This window comes from Melozone crissalis, unplaced genomic scaffold (assembly GCF_028551555.1).
Source record: "Melozone crissalis strain CALT ecotype California unplaced genomic scaffold, PUWL_Pcris_2 ptg000086l_1, whole genome shotgun sequence".
Classification (NCBI taxonomy): Eukaryota; Metazoa; Chordata; class Aves; order Passeriformes; family Passerellidae; genus Melozone; species Melozone crissalis.
Window position 1 is genome coordinate 2488031 of NW_026535863.1, and position 25759 is coordinate 2513789.

Sequence of the window (25759 nt, forward strand, 5' to 3'; positions counted from 1 at the left end):
GGGAATTAAGAACAGGCAGACTCCAGGCTGGTTTAGCTCAGGTGGATTGGAGCCTCACTGATCCTGCTCCTGCAGCACTGAGTTCCCTGTGGGAGTTCCATGTAGGAATTCCCTGTGGGAGTTCCCTGTGGGTGCTGGTTTAACCCCTGATGAGCCCACAGTGAGTTCTGCACTGCCCCAGCTCAGCTGAGGGCACCCAGAACTGGGCTGCCTCCCAAAGCCATCCCTTCTGAGGCTGTGTAAAGGCTCTATGTACCCAAACCAGAGTTTTAAAACATGGTGCTGGTGCAAAGAAAAGCTGAAACCATTCAAGGAGAGGGACAGAGCTCCTCACAAAGCTGGGCAGGTCAGTGCTGCTGTGGCAAAGGTGTTGAAACCTGCATTGCATGGTCAGACTTGGCAAAATTGAGATGTAGGTATCAGTCTGGCCCTAGAAAGTTTAATCCTTTTTTGCCAGGCTGCAACATCAAGCAAATTTGTATTGTTCTCCTTCTGACTGCCACGTGCATGGTGAATTGAGCAGTGAAATTTGCTGCTGGTTGCTGCCAAGGTGTTTGTGGTTTTCGGTGCAAGTAACATAACGAGATCAAGCAGAAATTTTTAGTTGCAAGTAACAAATCTCTGCCAAGGCACATTTTAGTTTCCATTAGTATGGATACAAGTTCCATTCTCTCAGTATTTCCATTCTTAGCTTCTTTCCCAAGTGTAGCAAACAGATTTCTTCTAAAAAGAAGTGCCTATGGGAAGATTTCAAGAGTCCCAGGTGTTCAGATGCCTGAATTTCTCTTGACTACTTTTGCAAACTCCTCCCTGTGTGTCATTGGGTCGGTAGAGAGAAGTGTCCTTTGGTGCCTGCACAGAGCTGGGGGGATGTGCAGACACTCCATTGTTGCTCCAGATGAATTGTTATTTATGTGGTAGAGAAAGGAAGACACATGGACCATGAACCTCCACCAGGGGCCAGACCAAGCCCAGTCCTTGCCTTGGTATGAGCTGTTCCTCAGGAGAACAGAAGCACTGGTGAGCCCAGCAGTGGTGGAACTCATCCCTAGGCCCTGAGTACCCAGCAGTGATGGCCCCCAAGCTCTGGGATTGTTTTCCAGTGTGGATTTATTTCCCCACCAGTGTCAGGTTGAAGTAAATGAGTGTTGGTATTGCCCAGCTGAGCTGGAATTGGAGGTTCCACACGTTCTGCTCTAAGGACTGGAGTGTGGGTGTTGTTTCAGGACTGTGTCAAGGTATCAGGTGCTGAGAATTCACCTCAGCAGCACTTTTGGGATCTGACAGCTAAAGGACCATATCCAGGCAAACCAAAACCCACCCAGCGTGTCCCTGAGCCCAGGGGCAGCTCAGCCTCTGGAAGGATTCAGGCATTGATTAAACTGCACCAGGCCCTCTTGGGAGTTACAGACTGGCAGTGCCTGTAGGAGTTTGTGGTTCCCTGTGCAATCAGCTGGACCTTCAGCATGGGATGCACATTGCCCAGCTCCCATGATTTCCATGCAGATTTTACCACTTACCTACTGTGGTTTATTGGCTTTCCCAAGTAATTATTCATTCTGGATTTTAAATTTTGTTAGTAGAGCGAGTTCCATTGGAACACTGAATCAAATTTTAAAAGTGTTTGCTTTTCCTCCTCGCACGGTCACCTACTTCAAGTACAAGGTCAACTTTTGTCTTACTCTGGATGTACTGAAGTGCTCCTGTGCTGTGTATGGACCCCAGATGTATGGTTTCTTTTCTGTATTAAAGTATAAATTATATGTGACTTGTTTGGCTCCTTTAACAATTGTTTTAAATGTGGAGTAGAACAGGCAGGCATGGAGAGCTACAAGGTTTTGTTTCTTTGCTTCATTAAATAAGTGTGGGTTGTGATAGGAGTAGTTTGACATTCAGAGCCTGGTTTGCAGGGAGGTGTTCCCACCATTTGTGGTGAGAGGACCCCAAAGTTTACTTCATCTCTACACCTCATTGCAGTGCTGTTCTAAAGGCAGCACAGACAACACTCCTCAACCCACGAACTGCAGCATCTCTAACAAGCCCCAGTGGTTTTGTTCAGTGCTGTGAAAAGTGTTCTTCACTTTTACCTACTTGTCTTCAGAAGAAAACAGCTTTGGAGCAGATCTGGCTTTGATTTCCATCTTCAGCCTTGGATGTACTTCAGGCTTCTCTTGATGAAGGTTGGCAAGGCACTAACAGTTTGAACAAGGTGAAGACCTCACAGCACCTTCCACTATCTGGAGAGGCTACAAGAAAAGTGGAGAGGGACTCTTCATCAGGTCCTGGACAAGGGGAATGGCTTCCCACTGCCAGAGGGCAGGGATGGATGGGATATTGGGAAGGAATTGTTCCCTATGAGGGTGGGCAGCCCCTGGCACAGGTGTCCAGAGCAGCTGTGGCTGCTCCATCCCTGGCAGTGCCAAAAGGCCAGGCTGGACAGGGCTTGGGGCAACCTGGGATAGTGAAGATGTCCCTGCCCATGGCAGGGGGTTGGAATGGATGAGCTTTAAACCCTTCCAACCCAAACCATTCCAGGATTCCCTGATTCCTGTTTGTAAAACACAGCACACCAACAAGAGTGTGTTTACTAAGAGGATTTTATTTACACAACACAACGAGATCGCTCTGTAAAAAGTTGACTACACCTGCCAAATTGTACAGTGCAATTTTGTAACAGCTTTTAAATATTTACAGAACACTTTTTCAACTTCGAGGTTAAGGCAGAGTCAGGGCACAGTGATAAGAAACACTTAGTGCAGCTTTGTGCTAGGCATGACACAGAGATGAACTGGCAGCATAAGGTGTTCAGATCCATTGGAAATTCAGATTGGAATTACTTCTACAAATCCAGCAACTGCAGCTTAAAAAAAAAAAAGAGGTAAAAGATACTAAGAACCTCAAAACACAAAAAATGTAAAAATGTTTGGCTACCATGGAAGATGTAACAGGCATACAAAATCCTTACTGTCAGCAGTGAAATATGGATCCTGGAAGGAGATACTGCAGGAGACACTTTTATTCCCCTAATGTTGGTAAAAAAACTGGAACAGGATGCAGGCTTACAGTGCACCTAGGATATAGAACCTCCCACTGCAAAGGTGTGTCCAGCAGGACTGGATTCAAACACATCCAACTTTTGCTGGAAGACAACAGGAATGAGGTACCCCACTGCTCCTCGTGCCTTTGAAAACTTCACCTTGGACTCCAGTGACACACCTGAGGGGTCCCACTTCAAACACAGCACTAAAAATGTACAATAAACAGTACTAGAGAGTTGGTTTTTCACAGCAACTTATCACAACTTAAAATTGTTTAGCTTCTTCATCTTTGGTATTTATAAATAAAAATGCTGGTCCCTTTCAGTAAAGGGCTAAGAATGCAGCTATTATCTCAAAATCATTTGTTCCTAATCCACAGCAGCTTCAAAGGATTTTGATTTTTGTTTTTATTTTAAGGCAGTAACTAAGCTGTTAAGAATTGAAAAAAAAAAATGGTCTTACATTAATTCCAATGGTTTATAAGGCAACATTTTCAAATGGCTAGAAGAAACTGCAGGATAAAGATGGAACAGTTTGAGAAGCTGGTATCAGTCCTTCATGCAAAGTCAAAAAGGAGCAGAATGTGATGCAGGGATGAGCTGATGAAAGCCTGATCCTGTAAGTCATTCCTTCCTTAGCCCTTATCCATCCAAGTGAGCCCTTCTGACCACAGAGATCCTGGGACTTGTGATTAAGGCTGGCTTTGCATTTCAGCTTGCTAGGATCCAACTGCTGTCTGAACTGCTTATGGCAAGTCATGAACTCGTAGGACATGTACAAAAAGCACAGGGGTGGTGAGGGGAGGACCCTGATGAGTTCTGTACAGTACTGGCAGTCCCCCACCAGGCCTTGGGGATGGCACTCGAGTCAAGAGACATCTAGGTAAACATTCCCTAAAAGCACCTATATAAAAAAAAGTTCCACTACAAATCCATTTTGTTTCATTTTCTAATCAAGAAAGTCAGGACTAAACAGACCTGGAAGCCTTTTTTTTTTCCTGTGAGATATCACTGGAGCTTTGTCTTGTCTGTACTCCACAGTTAGTGTTCAGCACCAAGAGAAGTTTGCAGGAATCCAAGACAATTTGAATTGAGAAACACTTTTAGAAAACTCATTGAATTGTATTTTTAATATCTGATTGTAAATTCCAGACTGGAACCATGCAGGCTCATGGGTTAATGCCACCTGCCCCTGGAAGTGCAGAGTTAACTACAAATGGGCACAACGTGGAGCTTGTGGTTAGAAAAACAAATCAGGAAAAGCTCAGCTGAGGCAGAATCCTCCCTCCCAAAATGCTGTTGTGTTCTGAGAGAGGCCTAGGCAAGGAAAGGCACTTTGGGGCTCTCCTGGAGAGACCCTGATCAGAACTGAATGTACTTTTATAAACAGAGCAGGCAACAATCAATGAGTGGACAGGGTGGGTTCCAGTGCCCCAAAAGTGACCCCATGAGCACCATCCATGGAACACACTGGGTACAGATGGTACAGCAAGAGCAGCTCTGTGAGGGAACACAGGCAGGCTCCATCAGCAACATCCTGATCCTGCTCTGCTCAAAACCAACAGCAAAAAGGCCACAGAAGTTGGGTTTTGGCCTTTAAAGCACTGAAGATGCAGCAGAGCTCAGAGGAGGCTGAGAAACAGCAGCAGGCAGCCTGGGGAGCCTCAGGGCTGGCCCAGCTGTGCACAACTTACCCACCAAGGATCAGGTTCCTGGAATTCCCTCCCTCTGCTCTAATTCCAGACCCACTTATGTGACCAGCTGTAGTTTATCTGCATTGCTTATGGATCCACCCTGAAATACTGAAAAACTCGGTGCTCAGTGGAGGAAATGGCACATTTCTCCTCCATTTAGGAAGGAAAACGTGTTGCAAATTTTTTTTAATTTAGAAAAAATATTAAATGGCTTGAGGGTCACTTAGTACCAAAAGTAAAGTGCACCAGAACTGGGGGCCACAGTGACAGAGCTGAGAAATGCTATTGAAGAGGCTTCCAGGGAGCATTATAAAAACAGCACTACAAAGAAAGGTTAAGGCAATCTGAGTTTTGTCCTTCTATTAGACAGTTTCCTGGAGAGTTTTCTGTCTCAAGCTTCAATTATTGCTTTGTTTCCTCTGTCCTGGAGTCCTCAGCTGGACTGGGCAAACAGTGCTGGCAGAATTGGCAGAGTGAGTTTGTCACTTAATGCAGGACTGGACACAGTCCTATAGAATTCCATGGTTTGCAATGCCAAAGGGAAAGCTTGCTGTCATCTCCCAATGGACTAGACAGTCTGGCAAAAAATATAAAAAAAACTCTTGCTCCTGAAGCAGCAAAAGGTGCTGGCAGCAGAGATGATGCAAACATGTGGAATTTTTCAATGGCGCAGGGAAAAAAAAATCCTTAATAACAACCAGGTGTGTAACAAAACAGGGTCCTGAATTCTTCTCCAAGAGTTGATAGCCCTCAAGTTTTCTTTAAAAAAAAAACAAGTTCTTTTATGGGTACAAACCCAAAGTACAGCAACAGAATTCCACGGCTTAGAAGTCCCAGGTAAAGCTGTGTTACTTCCCTCCTTTCATATAGGATGGAATTGCTCCTCGGGCTGTCAGGCCCTCGAAACGTTTGTAGGTGTAATTGATAAAAACCCAGTCTTTGTTCTTGTAGTCTGTCTCTGGGTGGTTGCTTGTTGCCACTGGGAAGACATAGAAGAAATAGAATTAATTATCCTTTGGAGCTGCAGAGTTTATTTTTTCATACAAAACACTGGATGAATGTTTCTAAAGGAAAAAAATTCCTAAATGCAGATGCAGCTTTGTGCTTCAACCCCAGGAAAGTACTGCTGGGACACAGGACATGGCACAAGCATTGTAAGCTAGAAGAGGGCAGATTCAGATGACAGAAAGAAGAAATTTTTTACAATGTGAGCTGTGAAACACTGGCACAGGTTGCCCAGAGAGGTGGTGGATGCCCCAGTCCCTGGAAGTGTTCCAGGCCAGGTTGGACAGGTTTGGAGCAACCTGGGATAGTGAAGGTGTCCCTGCCCATGGTGGGAGGTGGAGTGGGATGAGCTTTAAGGTCCCTTCCAACCCAAACCAGTCTGGGATTCTGTTTTTAAACTCATGGAGCAAATGTGTGGCTATGCTGTGATCCTTCAGATATTCACAGCAAAAATCCCCTTGAGTTCCCCCCTTCCCCACCCTGCTCCAGGTGCCAGCAGGAATCAGCACCAAGGGGAGCATGCAGCATTGGGTTCTCAGGCCCTGCAGAGATTTGAATTTTCTGGAAGCTCTGCTGCCTCTGAGAGCTGCCCTTTCTCAGGCAACTCCCACATCATTTACAAGCCTGCATCTCCTCCAAAATCCAGCTTGCACCCCTGCACCACAAAGCTATTTGGTCATGGTAAAAATTAATCAGTATCTACTAAGATCTAACTAACAGGAAGGATTATTCCACAGAAGAGGAAGGTTTACACAGAGAATCAAACAATCATTTACCTGTTGGTTTAAGGATATCAGATTCTGGAAATTCATCAAAGTTTGAGGTATCATCAATGCTTTTAATTTCTATTGAAATCGCAGCAGGTCTCTCTCTGCCAAGAAGAGCAGAGGAAGCATTGAAATTTCAAAGGCAGACAAAACAGAATTCAGCCACCTTTCATTTCTTAGCAGAATCATGACTGAGGGTACCTAAACCTCAGCAAGCATCAGGTAGAGAACAAAATGTTCTCACCCACAGCTGGATGTGATAAATGCCAGTCAGCTGCTCCCTGCTGCAGACCAGGGCTGGCCTGAGCAGCCCCTAGAGAAGAGCAGTTGCTTTTCTGCAAAGCATCTTACCTGATGTGCTCCCAATCAACCCCTTCAAAGAATGGGTTACTCTTTATTTCCTCCACACCAGATGCACCAATTCTGTGCTCCCATTCACAGCAAAATCTGGGATGGAAGGAAGAATGAAAATGAAGGGAGAATGAAAAGGAAAGCATTCCATCCAGAAATGGAACAGCTTTCTGAACTGATACTTGTGCAGTTTCTTAACATATAAATGGAGCAGACCAAGAACTTCCACAGCAAAACCAACACACAAAGTTATGTACAGGAATGTCATGTCCAATGCCACAGTTAAGATGTGCTACTCCTTCACAACAGGATAATGTGACCTTTCTATTTCAGGACCAGAGTAGAGGAGGAGAACATATAAAGCCTAAAAAACCAGACATTTATATTTCTGTCCTGAGAATAGATACTGAAGTACAAATGAGTCAGCAAGCACTGGGACACATTTGTATGCTCTAGTGCATACAAAGGCAAAACCATTGCTGTTGCAAGAAGTCAGCTCTGTCAAAAGGATTGAACTTGTGTCCTTCCCTGAGAAGGCTGCAGGCAAAATAAGGAGGAGAAACATTTTGCCAGAGGAGCAGCACTTCCATGGGAACTCCTTTTTAGCAGAGTTTAGTCAGGGAACCACTAAATGGCCTGAGAGACTAAAAGTATTTGACAAGGGAGTGCAGCATTTGATGCATGTGTGTAACAGTTTGTAGCACCAGGGTTTTCCATGTGAAACAAGCCATGAGAGGCACAGAATACAGGGACAAGACAAGAAAATTAGTGCTGTATTAACTGGCAAACCATGGGGTTGGCACCTTAAAATAAGATCCTTGGCTTTATCAGAGATTGGAACCTCTGGAGGAAATGTCAGGGTCTCCTTCCAGTTCATCACTTTCTTATATGTCTCTTGAGGAGTCTCAGAACAGAAGGGTGGATAACCTGAAAAGAAACAAAAATATCATCTTGGATCAAGCAAAATTAATTCCTGAAGCCAAAACACACCACAGAGACCAGGCAAGAACTGGATGCTGTGAGAATTTGACCCCAAGCACAGAAATTGGCTGCCCAGAGCAGCTGTGGCTGCCCCAGCCCTGGAAGTGTCCAAGGCCAGGTTGGATGAGGCTTGGAACAACCTGGGATAGTGAAGGTGTCACTGCCATGGCAGAGGGTGACACTGGATGAGCTTTAAAGTCCTCTCCAACCCAAACCAGTCTGGGATTCTATGATTATATGAATACAGCTGATGTGCTGCTCCACCATTCCCACCTCCAGCCTGCCCTGCCTGTTCCTTACCAATCAACATCTCGTACATGATGACCCCCAGGGACCACCAGTCACACAGCTTGTTGTATCCAGTCTGCATGAAGACCTCTGGAGCAATGTAATCTGGAGTTCCCACTGTAGAAAAAGCCTGGAACAAACACCATCAGTTATGCATCTGCAGTGAAAACTGCCTGACATGGACATGGGAACTTATACAACACTGGTTATTTTGAGAAGACACCAGATTGTCTCTGAGATCCTTTAGCAAAGGTGTTTAAAGCCTTTCTTCCAAAATATGTAGAGACAAAATTAATATCTTCACATGAAAGAGTCTTAAAATAGCACCAGGAAAACAGGGAAGGGTATCAGTGTCCTGGAATGGGTCACCTTGGAGACCTTTGTGAAATTGGAAGTAGCAAGAACTGATAGTTTTGGCTGGGAGACTTCAGATATCCATGTAAATAATTATGGCAGTGCTATCTCTGCACATATGTCACCAGCTGTTCAGCAGATGGATGAAGGACAAACTAGAGTCATTCCTCTTTTTTTTAAAAAAATCCCTGAATCTTTTCCTTTCAGGATTGTCCAGACCTCAGATGCATTAAAAACTTCCATGTAAATCCATGTTCCATGTGGGTGCAACACCTCAGCAGGAACATCTCCAAGCAGGTGGAACCTACTCACCAGCTGCCGGCGATTCCTCTTCCAAGTCTCTGCTTTCCTCTTGGAATTCATGTTCTGGAAAGCTGAAGGAGATTCAATAGCTGTGACTGGATCCTACTGGACACCCAATATATTTTTACCCCCAAAATATCTTTAGTGTAGTGGTAAAGATCTCATTTAAGATGTGGGTCAATACCCCAAACCTAAACCTCTCAGCAACTTCCAAACCTATGAAATATGGGCAACATCTAATTGAGCCTTTCATTATCAAACTGTTTTCAGGGTTGATGTAACTCCATGATTCAAGGTCTTCCCTTCCAGAATAATCCTAGATACTCAGACTGTGCTGGTTTATTCATTTCAGTAACGAGATCCAGCAGCTACCAACTCACTGAGTTCTCATTTTATTACACATGCAAAAGGCAACAGCAGAGTCTGCTTCAGAGACAAAATTCTGGAAATGAAAATGGGTTTAAAGTAACTGAAATTATTTTACAGAAAATGAAAATCCACCTCAAGATGTAAAGCTGATTATTAGATCCCCACTCCAGCCACACCCTCACACTGAAATGAGTTTGGTCAGGACCCAAGAGCAATCAACCAGGTACCCTTTGGAGCCAAAGAACTTACTGAAGTCACTGGGAAGACTGTGATTCAAGTTCCTGTAAAATTCTGTCCTGTGGGCTTTCTTCAGTCCAGTACACAGACCAAAATCTGAGAGTTTCACGTGGCCCTAGAAATAAACAAAACAAAACAAAATAAAATCCCAATATAAGACGTTATCATAGTAAATCACAGCAAGGTTGGAAGAGAACCCAACACCACCCTCAACACCTCTAAATTTTATCCCCAAGTGCCACATCCAGATGCCTCTTGAACACTTCCAGAGACTGTGACTCCATCACCTCCCTGGGCAATTTATTCCAATGCATGACCACTCCTGCAGTGGAAAAAAAAAAAAATCTAGTATCTAATCTGAACCTCCCCAGCACAACTTAAGGCCAGTTCCTCTCATTCTTTCCCTTGAGACATGGCAGAAGAGCCTGACCCCCACCTGGCTGCACCTTCCTGTCAGGGAGAGCAAGAAGGTCCCCCCTGAGCCTCCTTTTCTCCAGGATGAGCCCCCTCAGGTCTCTCAGCTGCTCCAGACCCTTCCCCAGCTCCATTCCCTTCTCTGGACATGCCCCAGCCCCTCAATGTCCTTTGCTTTCCTTATTTAAACCCAACACTGGATGTGTCCAGGGAATTAAACCATCAATACTCCCATTGCTACTCCACAGAGAAAGCCCAGTGCCAATTTACTTCAGGAAACCTCTGCTCTGCAAGCTCCCAACCCCTTCAGGGTGGAAGGAAACATCTCCAGAGGCAGCTGCAGTACCTGGGCTGTGTATTGGCCCCAGGACATAAAAATCACCCTAAATTCAGTGACTGAATCTGTCCTGGTGCATAACATGACCACACTGACCACAAGCAATTTTAGAGGTGTATCTATAAAATAGATACACCTCTAAATACACCTCCTTTTCAAAGCCCTAAATGTAATCATGTCTAGAGGTGAACATTCTGAATTGGGCACACTGCTTGGAGAAGCTGTGGCTGCCCCAGCCCTGGAAGTGTCCAAGGCCAGGTTGGATGGGGCTTGGAGCACCCTGGGACAGCAGAAAATGTCCCTGCCATGGCAGGGGGTGGAACAGGATGAGTTTCAAGGTCCCTTCCAACCCAAACCATCCTGGGATTCTGCAGTAATTCCAACAGTGCATTACACAGTAGTGGGAAACTCGTTATTTACTGCTAGCAAACTCTTTCCAAGAAATCTTAATTTTAGGCAAACTTGGAGTGTGAAATAACAGGAACTGAAACAAATGGGCTTTCTGCAAAGTGCCTGCAATAACCAGGTAGCCTGGGCAGCCCTCAGGGGTACACCCTGATCCTGAGGGAGGTTCTCCACTCTCAGCCTGGCTACTGGAACAGCCACGTCCTTCACATTTGGTACCACCAGAGCTGGCAAGTGGGAGTGGAACAGATGTGAGAGAAAAGGGAAACAGCTTTGCCTAAGAGGGAACTGAGAGCACGTGCTTTAAACTGCATCTGAAACAGCCAAAAATAGTTTAAACAGCTGTCAGAAGAGCTCAAGGTCTGAGTGGAGCTGGGGTCTTTCCTGGCTTTTGGGGATTCTCCCTGGCAATCTGGCAGATATGCCCCTCAAAAACTGGAAGGAACAGGGCTAAATAAAGAAGCACCATCTTCCTCCACAACTGTGAACACCCCTTCAGGTCAATATGAGCAGTCACAAGGCCTCTTTGCTCCTCCCCAGCCCATACCTTGCTGTCCAGGAGGAGGTTGTCTGGTTTTATGTCACGATGGATGAATCCCAGCTGGTGGATGGAGTCAATGGCCAGCACGGTCTCAGCAATGTAGAACTGTGTCTCCTCCTCTGTCAGAGTGTCCTTCTTCATCAACAGTGTCATCATGTCACCTGGAAACCCCCCAGAGGTGAACACACAGGCTCCACTCTCACTGAGTTTGAAGACATTTGTAGAAAAAAGCTGTTTCTGCTGCATTCAGCTAAAACCAGCAGAGATTGCAAACCTGGATATGCTCTGGCTCTATAGACAGCTAGGGCAAAGCAAGGGCAGGAAATAGAAGAGTATTAAAGCCAAGTTTAAATACCTGCAGCTTGAAGACCCAAACAGGAAACCTCAAGCCTGCCCAAACACCTCAGTACCCTAAAAAGCAGAAATCTTGTTCCCTTCCAGATGTACAGTACAAACACCACGTGCACTCCAGTCCCAGACTGCATTCTAATGAAGGAATTACCAATCCCCAAACAAAAGGAGAGCAGCCCTTGCATTCCAGAGTTACCTCCAGGCAGGAACTCCATGATCAGGTAGAGGTTTAGCTTGTCCTGGAAACTGTAGAACATCTTCACAACCCACAAGCTGTCTGCCTCCACCAGGATGTCCCGTTCTGCACGGATGTGGCCAACCTGGACACACACAGTGCATTGGGTAAGTTTTATTAAATTCATGTATTTCACAGGCAATTCAAGTATTATTCTAAATAGCATCAAATTCTGAGAAGACAAAAGTCAAATTTCTGCACAAAGGCAGAAACACTATCAGAATATTCAACATGTGGTTGGTTATATACATATATTTTATACCTATTATATATACACCTATATATAATATATATATAACTCTACATATAGTAAACCTGAACATTATATAAATCCTATATACAAAAATCTCATTTTTTTACAAATACACCTAATCATTAGATCTCTTTTTAAAAACACAAGAGCTTTATCCCAGTGCTGAACGCATGACTGTCCCAAATCATTATATATCCAGAAGTACTAGCAAAGGAAAGCCTTCAATACATTAAATGCTGCTGCTTTATGTCTCTGAGTCTGAATTCCAGCAGTTGTATCTCTGATATAAATATCTGATCCTCTAAGTCAGAAGTGCAGTAAAACACTGGCCTTGAAGCCTGCATTGAATAATTTGCACAGGACTTTGTGTTGAAAAGCAGTCCTTGAGAATTCAGAGATTTTTTTTCACTTATTTCCTCTATAAGAAAAGACACAAAACCCCCAGAATTTTTAACTATTGAAGCACAGGTGGCTATTCCTCCTCTACACACACCACAGAGTGATCCATGGTACAGTTCCTGCAGTTGTATCTCTGATATTTATATCCAATCCTGTAAGTCAGAAGTGCAGTAAAACACTGAATCATTTGCACAGAACTTTGTGTTGAAAGAGCCCACTAGAAAAGAAGTCCTTGTAAATTCAGAGATTTTTCTGACTTATTTCCTTTATAAGAAAAGACACAAAACCCCCCAGAATTTTTAACTATTGAAGCACAGAAGCCTATTCCTGCTCTGCACACAGAGTAATCCATGGTACAGCTCCTGCAGTTGTATCTCTGATATAAATATCTTTATATTTATATCTGATCCTGTAAGTCAGAAGTGCAGTAAAACACTGGCCTTGAAGCCTGCATTGAATCATTTGCACAGGACTTTGTGTTGAAAAGAAATCCTTGAGAATTCAGAGATTTTTCTGGCTTATTTCCTCTGTAAGAAAAGACACAAAAAACCCAGATTTTTTAACTATTGAAGCACAGAAGCCTATTCCTGCTCTGCACACAGCACAGAGTGATCCATGGCACAGCTCCTGCTCGGGGTGTTCCTCACCTGCTCCTTCTCAAGCATATCAGCTTTGCGTAGGATCTTCATGGCATAAACGTGTCCCGTGTCCTTCTTCTGCACCAGGCGCACCTGGGGGCACACAGACACTGATCAAACCCAGCACAGCTCTTGACAGAGTTTGGTATCAAACCCTTGGTTTCCATTTCATGAAATCATCTCAGATTGTAAAACACCAGAACCATCAGACAGTGCACAGCAATGGCAGAAAGTCCTGTAAATGCTAAGAGCTGCAGTTATTTTAACAGAGGACCATGAGTGATTCACACCTGTAGGAAATAGATTTGTAGAGAATTCTTAAAGTTTAATAGAAAGTTACATAGTATATATTTGTATGGAAACTTTGAGATAAGAAATATTAACTTAGAAATATTATGGAATAGGATAAACATTGTTGAGAGAAAAATACAATTAGAAACAAGTTTTAAAAGAAATACATTGTAAATATATATAATATATAATTATATATAAATATAATATACTATATATTCTATATAATATAAACTATATGTAATATAATATAATATATAAATAATATAATGTAAAATAATATAATATACAAGGTATAATATACAAGGTATAATATACAAGGTATAATATACAAGGTATAATATACAAGGTATAATGTGTTTATGTATTATTATATGAATATTTGTATAATAATATATAAATACATTGTTTCATATCTATATATATAATGCCCACCACGAGTAATTTTAGGCAACTAGCTTTAAAGCATTTACAACATAGGGTAGCAAAAACAGATAGACCAAGAAACACTTATAATATATTGTAATTAAGAAATAGTTAACTTCTGATTGTGATGGTGTAAATTGTAATATCTGTATTGTCTCACCCTTTACATGAGACTAAAAATAGAATAAAAGTTTTTATAACACCTCTCAATTACCCCATCTCTAAATCAGAAAAAAATATACACCTAAAGCAGGTGGTCCAAAGCCCCTTCTCTGAAGGCCACCACAAGAGAATGCAAGGCCCTCCACCTCTCCCTAAGTCCAGCCCCAGAAGTTCACCTTTAAAGCCCACTGCAAACCTGTATTTAGCTGTCCATCAGATCATTTTCAACATCATCCTGTTTCCTTTAAAGCACAGGATGCCTTGAACCAGCACTTATTAGGTAAAAAAACAGCTGCACGTGTCTGTTCAGCTAAAGTCAATCTGTGGTTGTTCCTTTTGCTTGTATAAACTGAGCAAGTCTTTAACAAACACCAGAGCCAGTTAAAAACACATATAGTCATTTTTTCTGGACTCACCTCTCCAAATGCTCCTCTGCCTATTACTTTGAGAGACTCAAAGTCCTCCAGTCCCAGCCTGGTTCTCTTGAGGCGAAGGAACTCCGTCTCCTTCTGTGCATGTGCCGACCTCCTGATCCTTTTCTAGAGTTTAAGAGACCCCAGTGAGAGCTCTGCAGGTGATTTCCACAGGGACCACAGCAATTCCAAGGAAAGATCCCAGATCTCCATTTAGAAAAAGAAAATTTCTTGTATTTAACCATTAAGATAGTTTTCCCACATTCATTACCTCTTCGTCTTTTAGGCCTTCTTCTTCCATCATTTGTTCTAGTTTCTTTTGTCTAGAGCAGAGACAAATTAGAAAAATAAAGGCTGAATCATTAACCTTGCTTTTTAAATTAAATTAGAAAAAACCTCAGGTTGAATCATTAACTTTGTTTCTCAACAAGGTGCACATATCCATAACCTCTGGTTTGTGCCAGCAAGTTATGAGGGTAAAGATGTACAAGAGACTCAGACAGGAAATTAATTTTGAAGAATCTACTATGCAGTTTTATAATTCCAACCTTGTCCTCTCTGGTTTTAATAAACTAAACCTGCCCTGAGTTCCACAGGTTATTCAAGTGTACATTTTTGCTGTACACAAATACAAATTGAGAGATCTGGGTTCTGTTCTTATCTCTCTCTGACACCTGGGCAAGTCACTCCAGGCCAGAGCTATAAGAAGCATTTAAACACCAAAATTTCACTTATTCCAGGAAGAACTGGTATTCAAAAACATTTAAAATTTCTCTGCATCTCAAACTATTCACATGCAAGATGAGAAAAGTTATTTTAGATTTCCTAATCCCTGAAATACTCAAAATATTTGGGAAGAGGAAACTTGTCTGTACATGTTCTCCTCCTTAAAGAATCAGAAATATTTACAGTCTTAGTACAAAGGGATTATTTGGGAGAAAAGCAAGGAGGAAGGAAGACTTTAGAAGGGGAATGACTTCAGGGGACATTTGTAATTATTATCCTCTGGAACTTTTTCCCAGTGCCAGTCATATTAACAGCTGGCTGAACAGTCTGGTGGTTTGGGACATTACAAATATACTAAAAAATTCCTTCTTTCTGCAAGTCATTCTTTGCAAGATCCTCTTCCTGTCTCCTGGGGCTCTCTGCAGCTGCTGTGATGTGATAATATTTCGGGTTATCACTTCAGAATCAGGCACAATGAAAATGCTCAGGTACCAGTGAGCCCTGCCCAGTGACCCCAACCCACATTCAAACCAACAACTCCAGCAGCAAAGTCTGAATTACACAGAATTAAACAGCTCAGCAGGACTGAGCGATGCCAAAGCCATGCTGAAATTCCCCCAAATATCCCTAACAGGTCAATCTGCACTTCAGGGTACAGTGTCAACACCATTTAAACTCCAAATTACACACCCACAGACATGTGTTGTTACAAAAAACATGTAACTCATAAAGTCCAGTCTGTTTGTTCAGACAAGGTCTTGATCCTAAACAGAAAAAAAATTGAGATTTTGGGAATACACAACAGTGCTCATAATGAATAAATAAATTTTAAAGGCAAGAGCTTTGTGAGGACAAAGAAACTAATTAAATCAGTGATATTTTCTGCCTGAATTGGACCTCAGTATGTCTTTACTCATCAGAAGCTTTGAAGCAAGTATCTTTGCACATTAGTATTTATTTCTAAATTGTTTCCTCATTTCTGCAGCTCTTGCAGTGAGCAGGCATTGGGGAGCTTGTTAAGCAGCAAAGCCAAACCAACACTGAACCATTTTCCAAATTCTGGTTATAGCCTCCATGGCAAGCTGGGAGAACAGCAGAAGTCCCACAATTGAGGATATTCAGCAAATTAGAGGGTTCCAGTCAAAGTTAAGGCACACAGCTCAGTGCGGTGCATTGCTGGATTGGACTTTAAGAGGTGCCCAAGTTCAGGTCAGTCCCAGCACTGAGTGACCCCTCACAGCACCCCCTCCTTGCTCCCTGCATTGTCCTCCTGTACATCTGCACATGGCTCAGGGCAATCCCAGCAAAACCCAGAGAATGGACTGGGAGCAGCCCTGGCACGAGGATTTGGGGGTGCTGGTGAGGCAGAGCTGGACATGCCCCAGGGCAGACCCCACTGAGCCCTGGGCTGATCCCCCAGTGTGGGCAGCATTTGAGGGGGGATTCTGCCCCTCTGTCCTGCTCAGGTGAGACCCCACCTGCAGAGGGAACTCCAGCCTTGGGGTCAGCACAGGAAGGAGCTGGAGCTGCTGGAGAGAGTCCAGAGGAGGCCACAGAGATGCTACAAGGCTGAAGCTAGGCTGGGAGAGCTGGGAATGCCCAGCCTGGAGAGGAGAAGGGAAAGCTCAGAGCCCCTTCCAGAACCTAAAGGGGATCCAGGAGAGCTGGAGAGGGACTGGGGACAAGAGCCTGGAAGGACAGAACAAGAGGGAATGGCTGCCCACTGCCATAGGGCAGGGATAGATGGGATTTGGGAAGGAATTTTTGGCTGTGAGGGTGCTGAGGCCCTGGCACAGGGTGCCCAGAGCAGCTGTGGCTGCCGCTGGATCCCTGGAAGTGCCTAAGGCCAGGCTGGACAGGGCTTGGAGCAACCTGGGATAGTGAAGGTGTCCCTGCCATGGCAGGGAGTGGAACTGGATGAGCTTTAAGGTCCCTTCCAACACAAACCAGAAGATTTTATTATTTTTGCTTTGAAAACAAAATTATTCATTCAATATAACTTTTGGCTGTTATCCAGCATGGAAGGGAAACAAGAAGGATTTTTACCTCATCTCTCGCTCCTCATGCTGAGCTATGAGGTTGCTGTAGAAGTTTTCCAACGTCACCTTTGTCATTGTGACTCTCTCCTTGGTGTGGTTACTCATGGATGAGCACGGTGTAGGGCCTGTCATGGCCATGGCTGGTGGGAAAGGAGAAGGGATGAACATCAAACATTATAAATGACAAATAATCTTGAAACAAGAATCCATACCCGTTAAGTGGTGCTTAATCACAGAGTTCAGATTTTAACAACAAAGATCACCAGCTTAAGCTAAGCAGGGAAAAGTCTTACAAAATAAAAGGTACAAGTCAAACTTCCTGTTTTGAACATTTTTTGATCTGAAATTAAAGGGAAGGAAACTTAAGAAACTTTGTGCCTCAAAAACCACAATTGCAGCCAGCACTGCAAATGTTTATTGCTGCCACCACATTCTATCTTCAATGAATGCTCAAAATTCAGGAATATCACACTGAAACATCTAATCCAGAAGTTATTCTTCCCATAACCCTTGCAGAAATAATTCCACCAGTTGCTTACAGGCTCTTCTGCTGTGAAATTTATCTAAATCCTGAAAGTTATCCCAATAAGAGAGCAACTGAGGAACGAGCAAAAAGGGCATTTAGTTGCCCTTAAGCACTTTTACTAGAAAAACATCTAGTAAAGAAATTTGGTCAAATCCAGAGGATCACTGCCTTTGAGCAAGTTGTAGTTTAAAAAATATCCAAAAACCCAAACCCTAGTGTATCTGACATATTTATTTCTAAGAAAGATATATGTATTTTAATCTCCTTTGTTTCTGAGAATACAGTAGATAAATACTAGAGTGTAGCAGCTTCAGTGTATTTAACATCCCAGCTCTATTTCCTGATATGCTTTAAAAAAACCCCAAAGATTTCAAATGTACAACTACACCTTACCCTGCTTCTCCTGCACACCACGTAACTCACAGTAAGGTAACAGAGTTTTGCAACTATTACTAGAAATTGCAGACAAAATAGGTGAGACATTTCCCATTTTTATAACCCTGGGTGCTGCCAACACGCTCAAATGACTCTTTCTGTTCAGTTTTTGCAGATCTTTACAAGGCAGGGCCCTGCAAACCACCTCCTTCCCAGACAGCAGCTACGTGTGTGCTGTCCTCACAGGTTCCTCAGGGACAGGAGCTGGTGACCATCTCCAGCTGGGTGGCTTTTGAGATGGAATTATGGAATTATGCGAGGTGGAATCATGGCTTTATGCAAGAGCAGCTCAGAGGGACAGACACGAGTGGAAGGGGTCACACTCTGCGAGTACCCCTGGATATGGGGTTACACCCCCAGAGGTGAGTGCTTACACTGCCAGAAACGGGGGCTGCCCCCCGGAATTGAGGGTCAGACACTCTGTGGCTGTCAGTGGGAGCTCTAAAACCCACGGGCGGTTTTCATTTCCTAGAGAACAAACCAGGAAAATTCTCTGACAGAAAGAGGTGCAGGGGAAATAAAAAGGGAAGGGGAACAAAAGAGAAAGTATCGGTGCCAAACCACCTGTTGGTGCTCGAGGCCTCTTCCACGGGGATGGGCGCTCAGAGCCCACGGACCAGCCCGGGGCCGGCGGGACGGAGCGGGGCTGGACGCCCCCGCAGCGGGGCTCGGCGGGGAGGTGACACCGGCGGGGAGGTGACACCGGCACGGCCCGAGCGGCGGAGGGGCCCGGCAGCATCCCCGGAGCGGACAAAGGGGGCCCGAGCCACCAACACGGGAGGAGCAGGGGAGCCCCGCCGGCCCCGGGCGCGCTGAGCGCTCCGGGCTCCGCTCCCCGAGAAAGGCGAAGGGCCCGCGGGGAAAAAGGGAAAAAGGGAAAGAGGGAAAGAGGAGGGCGGGGAGAGGATGCGGAGCGCTGGGTGGGGGGCGCCCGTAGGAACAAGGCGGGAGCGGCTTACCCGGAGCCCCCGGGAGGGGCGGCAGCAGCGGCAGGCGGGGCGCGGTCCCGGCTGCGGAGCGGCGGGTGGGGGGCTCGGAGCGGGGCCACCGCCGCCCCCCGCACCCACAGCGACCCGGCCGGGACGGGCGGCGCAGGGACCGCTACGGCAGCGCAGGCGCCCCGCGCCCGGCCCGCCCCGCCGGGCGGAGCCCCGCGCCCCCCCGCCCCCGCCCGCAGCGCCTGCGCCGCGCCCGCCCCGAGCACGGGGCTCCGAACCGCGCGGGGCTCCGAGCGACCCGGAGCGGCTCCTGCTCTCCTCTGGTCCGGCCAGAGGCGCCGGCCTGCCTGCGGTGTCCCGGCATATGGCACAGTTGAGATGCCCACGATACACAGAGTGCCGCCGTGCAGTTTCAGAAGAATAACACCATACCACAGCAGAGGGCTTCGAGCCCATGCAGAGTAGCATCATGTCACTTCAGAAGGTGTAAGAGTCTGACCTTTCTTGTTCTTCAGCACAACCTTTTAAATCCTTATGATACATGCACTTCATCTGTGTGTCCTATAGATCGTCTGTGCCCCACAGATCCTGTCTTCCCCAAAGATCCTGAAATCCTGCCTCATAGATTCCTTCTGCCCCACAGATCCTGCCCTACAGATCCCCTGTGCCTCATAGATCCTGCATATAGATTCCCTGTGTCCTATAGATCCTGAAATCCTGCCTCACAGATTCCTTCTGCTCCATAGATCCTGTCTGCCTCATAGATTCCTTCTGCCCCATAGATCCAGCCCTACAGATCCCCAGTGCCCCATAGATCCTGAAATCCTGCCTCATAGATTCCTTTTGCCCCATAGATCCTGCCCTACAGGTCCCCTGTGCCTCACAGATCCTGTCTGCCCCATAGATCCTGAAATCCTGCCTCATAGATTCCTTCTGCCCCATAGATCCTGCCCTATACATCTCCTGTGCCCCATAGATCCTGTCTGCCTCGTAGATTCCTTCCCTTTGTGGTTGCTCAGTTCACCTGGGCATTCCCTGGCTCATTACCTTCAGTTCTGTTCACCTGACCTGCACACCTGTAGCCCTTGGGATGAGGCCACAGCCCCTCTCCCAGTTACCACAAACTGTGTACCTAACACTGCCATGCCTCTCGGATGCTCCTCCCGGCATGGGAAGCCCTGTCCTGGCTGCCTTTCCAACTTCCCTCCTTCCCACAATGGTGCTGTGACCTGCTGCCTCCCAGCACACAGCCTGGGCTCACCCTGGAGCAGAGGTTGGCTTTTCCCATCCCCATAGGGGTGATACACATCACCCATAGCCACAGGAGCAAGGTGTGCCAGGGACAGAGGCCACCAAGCCACCTCTGCCTCTCAGGGATAAAGGAAACAACCCCTCAGTTCCTGAGGAAACTGCATCTATAGGGATAGAGAGGCTGATCCACAGTGTGCTGGGCAGGACAGGATCATTTCCCAGAGCTTTGAGCTGTCACAGTCAGGTCCCTGGGGCTCCATCCTCTGACTCTGATGAGGAAGAGTTCCCACATCCCAGCTCAACAAACTCAGGTTTTCATCCCTAACCCTCCCAGCTCACCTGAAATATCTGAAACTATCAGCTTCAATAATGGTTTGACTGGCCTTGGGAACCTAATAGGGAGCTGTGAGGAGTGACACAACAAATACTCATCACAGATGTGTGGAGACATTGGGAAAATGTTGTTGTGCTTCATTTTATTTACATTTCTATCAAAGAAAATTAAAAACCAGGTGCAATTAAGAGGGTGAAAAGGGTTTTTATTACTGACATTTTAATCACTGAGAACTGCATTCAGCACAGTTGAAGTCTATCAGCAACAGAGGAATTTTTCAGGATTTAAAGCAGTGTCCCTACACAATGGAAAAGCTGATATATTTGTAACACACATGACAGATTTAACTTCTGAAAGACTGACTTTACAGTTAAACTGGGCCTTGCTTTGCTTAGACAGACATGATCTGTTGGTTATCAAAGGTGAACAGCAAAATCCAGTGGTACCTCCCAGGAAACACAAATGGCCTCGTGAATGTTTTCCTGCTGCTGTGGGAGCTCTTGGAGAAGATTTCACTTGAGGAAAGAAAAGGAAGTGTGGAACAAAAGCTCAAAGAGGAACCCTGAGAGCTCATTCTCATCTCCTCCACCAGCAGAACCAGGTGGGTGTCTGGGGCTTTGGCTGAATGGGGATCACTGCCAACTTCTACCTGAAAAAATGAAGGAAAACCTGAGGGTCTGAGATGCCTAAAACAGTCTGCATGCTGAAGGAGCAGGGAAAATCCTTTGTAATTATAAGAAAAGTGATTACTAGAGCAGAGTGTGACATTACTGCAGGCAGGTGTGAATGGAAGAGAGCCTGTGTTCAGAGTTAAAGTTCTTGGTCAAAACACTGGGCTCTGAATGTGCAGATTAATGACCCAAACTTCCTGCTTGGGTGAGCTCCAGGAGCTCCAGCTGGCTGCAGGATCCCTAGGACATCCCAAAGAGATGGTGGGATGGGATGGGATGGGATGGGATGGGATGGGATGGGATGGGTGAGATGGGTGGGATGGGATGGGATGGGATGGGATGGGATGGGATGGGATGGGTGAGATGGGTGGGATGGATGGAGGGCCCTGGCAGGGGAAGAGAAGGGACCTGTTGGAGTTCTGGATCTCACAGAGTACTCAGATGGGGGAGGACCCTGACCCTAACCCTAACCCTCTGTGGGAGGGTCTCTGTGAGCACTAGAGGAGTGAGTGCCCTTAAGGGTTTTCATTTTGCTGTTCCCCTTTGTTCTGGAGCTGTTCCCTCCAGCAGTGCACGTGTAAAGCCAAGGACAGAGGGTGAGCTGACACTGATGGGCGTAGTCAGAGTGGCTTGAAAAGGTGCTGTGGGTTCCAGTTACCCTCTGGGATCCTCCCATCCAGCTGCTTTAGTGGGAGGAGCCCCTGAGCTTCCATCTGTTCCAGCAGCTGGCTGGAAGCTGGAATCCTCAGCAGGCTGGCAGCCTCCTCTCTGTCGCTGCTGTTGAAATCAGAGGGATCTTGTCTCTCCTGCGAGTCCCAGCTGGCGCTGGGGAGCGGGGTGTCCCTGCTGCTGGCCGTGTGCACGGCACCCAGGGCGTGCTGCAGCCACAGCAGCCGCTTCAGCCCCTGCACCGCCCTCCCTTTGTCATGCAGGAGCTGGTGCTCGGTCAGTGCCCTCCTGCTGCGGGGAAGGAACACGGGGTCAGGCACAGGAGATGCTGATTGACATCCATCCATCCATCCATCATCCATCCATCCATCCATCCATCCATCCATCAATCCATCATCCATTCTTCCATCCATCCATCCATCCATCCTTCCATCCATCATCCATCCCCCATGCATCCATCCACCATCCATCCACCATCCTTCCATCATCCTTCCATCATCCATCCATTCATCATCCATCCATCCATCCATCCATCATCCATCCATCATCCATCCATCCATCCATCCATCATCCATCCATCCATCCATCCATCATCCATCCATCCATCCATCCATCCATCCATCCTTCCATCCATCCATCATCCATCCATCATCCATCCATCCATCCATCATCCATCCATCCATCCATGGATCCATGGATCCATCCATCCATCCATCCATCCCCCATGCATCCATCCTTCCATCCATCCATCCATCCATCCATCCATCCATCCATCCATCATCCATTCATCATCCATCCATTCATCATCCATCCATCCATCATCCATCCATCCATCCATCATCCATCCATCCATCCATCCTTCCATCCTTCCATCCATTCATCCTTCCATCCTTCCATCCATCCATCCTTCCATCCATCCATCCATCCATCCATCCATCCTTCCATCCTTCCATCCATCCATCCATCCATCCATCCATCCATCCCAGATGCTTCTCTGCGCGGAGCAAGGAGCGCTGGAAGTGCCCCAGGCTCCAGCAGCCTGACAGGAAACCTAAAGATGATTCCTGCAGATGGGAGGCTTGTGGGGATTTGGAAGGAATTTTGAATTAATTTAGAGATGGGATTTTGAGTTTTTTTCAGATTGTGTGATTTTACTTTTCTATGTTCTACATAGGCAGGAAGGGTGAGTTCAGCTCACATCTTCACTGCATGGCTCAGAAGGTCTCAAGACCTCTAGTTATAAGACTAAGACTTCTTAATCACTTATTAACTAATAAAACAGTGTGAACAGGGATATTTATGTTTTTTACTTAATCTTTAAATATTTCATCTTATGGACTCTGAGCTTTCTTAGCCAATCATGTTCTGACACACAAACCTACAGGACTGTACTCAACTCTAAACTTTTTTCTACTTACTTTAATGTGTCTCTGCTTTAAACTGTAAATCCACATTCTTGCTTCTAGCACCTAAGTTTGGAAGCCTTTTCTAAAGTCTCAGATCAAATCTTGTGTTTAATTCTAAACTTTGGCTTGCAGGCCCAAAGTTCAGAGAGTTCCCTGCATTTCAGATTCCAGCAAAGCTGAAATGCTGTGCTATTCCCAAAGGTTGCCTTGAATCTCCTCTTTCTTAAGAAAGGTAAGCTGGGGAGACTGACAATTTGGTCTTTCCCAAATTTAGATTATTTTCAGAGGTTTCAATAGCAGAATAAGGTTCCTTTCCCTCACCTCAGTGTTACAGAACTCTTGGGTTTTGTCTTTCCTTCCAGAGTTGTAACTCAGGAGTAATTTACCTGAAATCACTGATGTCCATGAAATAAAACCAAACTCCTATTTTCTTCAGATAAACCAAAAATTTTTGAGTCAACTGTTGACTGAGGAGGGCAGGCTGAATTTCAGATGCAAATATTTCAGCATTCCAGGCTGCTTAGATAAGATCTCACTGCAGTTATAGGCTCCTACTGCAGATTTGGATCTGAATGGGAGCCTAAATATGGAATTTCAGCATGTGCCATCTCTATGGCTTCTGCTGAACATCCTTATGTGATTTGCCACTCTGTGTTTCAAAGTGACAGCTGAAATGTGGTCCATGTTACACAGCTAAAAATGCAATTGGTTTAATTTTATACTGCATAGAGGGTGAGGTAAATGGTGCTGTATCAAATACATCAAATTTTTCTTCTGCCATGCCTGGAGGAACTAAAAGCAGTGCAGAACACAGCCCAAGAAATCAAAAGTGAGCAGTTTTTTAGTAATATCAATGAAGAAAAAAGGTAATATTGCTTACTTTTCAAGGTCTTGGCCCATTGTAAAACAGGCAAAAAACAGAATTGCCAAAAATGTGACTGTCTGCAGAGATCTCTGGGGCAGGAACATTTTCTTTCTTCTTTAAATCAGCTCCACAGGACCAGAAGCTGGCAGTGTGACCAGAAACCTTTTCCTCTGTTCTTGCTTTCACCTGACAAAATGAATGTCAGCCTTTAAGCAGGGGTGAGAGTGGAGCCCTGTGCTGTGGAAAAACACCCCAGGACCTCCCAATCATCCCAGACCCGTGGATTTGTAACATACACAGGAAAGGATGGACAGGATTCACAGAATATTTCTACATTTCCTTGTTTTAAATCTCCTTTCCCACTGCTGCCTCTCAAATAACATTCTGTCTTGTGCATTTGCAAGCACAGAAAATTATTTTAAGACTTGGAAGAGAACCTCCTGATCAAAAAACTTCACAGCAATTTGACACAAAGATCAGGATTGCTGAAAATCATGAAACCCAAAAGGTATTTAAGGTGGAGCAGGAATATCAAGTTAAAACATGTTCACAGCCCTGGGGTTTGGGCCTTCAATAACACAACCTTTTCAATGAGCAAGACAAGTGCTGACACCCAAATATCCAGGACTGTGTTTGACTGATGCTGGATTTCTTTTCTGTGAAGAAGTGGATTTTTGGCTTAGGGAAAGGACAACTAGAAGATGTAATTGTGCAATTAAAAATTATTATTTTAATCTATATTATCATTTGATCCAGCTCTATACGTGCTCATGGCATTGGTACATCCATACCGACCCATCCCTTCAACCTCACCACGCCTTTTTTGCCCAGTCTAGCCCTAAAATTTCTGCATTTTTGGTATTGATGACTGTACTCTGCTTTAGGATGGGCTCCAGCCTTTATTCCTGTATTAATTGTTACATCAAAACCTGTAGGGACAACAAAACAAAGGTTCAAAGTTGTTATGTAAGAGTAGTAAAGACAAGTTCCTGAACAAGTTTTTGTAGGAGCAATTCTTTCTGTGCAGAAGAAATTTGAGATTATAAAAAACTCAGCATCTCCTCAAAAGACTTAACTTGAATATTGTCAGTGACTTGATAATAAAGCAAATTATACATTAATAGAACATAAATACAGATCAGTTCTGTATTTGATTGTAACAAGTTAGTTCTTAATAAGCCTGCCCTAGTAATTTGTGAGTAATTTTCTTGGGCAATATGTTGAAATCAAACTAGATGTGAAATAACAAGTGGGTATTAGTTCTGATGAAAAACGTGTATTAAATGCAGATACATGCACATAAATATCCATAGAGATGTGTGTATGAAATGCTGAGGGATATTTGAAATTGTGCTAATACAGAACTGCTCAGACACAATAGAAAAATGACACTTTGCCACTGTGATCAACACTAAACTCTACATTAATTAAAAGCATCTCTCAATTACAAAAGGAACATTATCCACTTACTGGAGGTGTTTGGATCCCAGGGAAGTCCTGACCTGCAGAATCTCCTGCCAGCCCCGTGGTGATGCTCCAGTGCAGTGACACTGAGGGCCCTTGAGCACCTTTTATAGCAGCCCAGGGAGCTCAGAACAATGGGAATGGGCTGCACAGCACTCTGTGACTGACACCTTGTGCCAGGGAA

General features: G+C 45.1%; 1 protein-coding gene across 2 annotated transcripts; it reads right to left on the reverse strand.

The window, feature by feature from the left end:
- Positions 1–2588: 2588 nt before the first annotated feature.
- STK38 (serine/threonine kinase 38) lies at positions 2589–19017 on the reverse strand. Of its 2 annotated transcripts, XM_054290794.1 has the most exons (14): positions 18937–19017; positions 17024–17156; positions 14523–14574; positions 14255–14377; positions 12969–13052; positions 11631–11754; positions 11090–11244; positions 9399–9501; positions 8790–8851; positions 8136–8253; positions 7658–7781; positions 6855–6950; positions 6513–6607; positions 2589–5710 (listed from the first exon to the last, which is right to left on the reverse strand). In XM_054290794.1, the coding sequence occupies exons 2-14, from the start codon at positions 17152–17154 to the stop codon at positions 5580–5582; spliced, it is 1398 nt and encodes a 465-aa protein (XP_054146769.1). In that variant the 5' UTR covers positions 17155–17156; positions 18937–19017; the 3' UTR covers positions 2589–5579. The 2 variants fall into 2 exon arrangements, with proteins under 2 accessions (XP_054146769.1, XP_054146770.1); XM_054290795.1 differs by lacking the exon at positions 6855–6950.
- Positions 19018–25759: the final 6742 nt, after the last annotated feature.

Coding starts and splice junctions, on each gene's coding strand:
- STK38 (XM_054290794.1), bottom strand. CDS start 17,154: ATGGCCATGACAGGCCCTACACCGTGCTCATCCATGAGTAACCACACC. Junction 11,245..11,630: donor CATGGAGTTCCTGCCTGGAG/GTAACTCTGGAA, acceptor GGGGGTTTCCAG/GTGACATGATGACACTGTTG. Junction 6,608..6,854: donor GTTGATTGGGAGCACATCAG/GTAAGATGCTTT, acceptor TCTTCTTGGCAG/AGAGAGACCTGCTGCGATTT.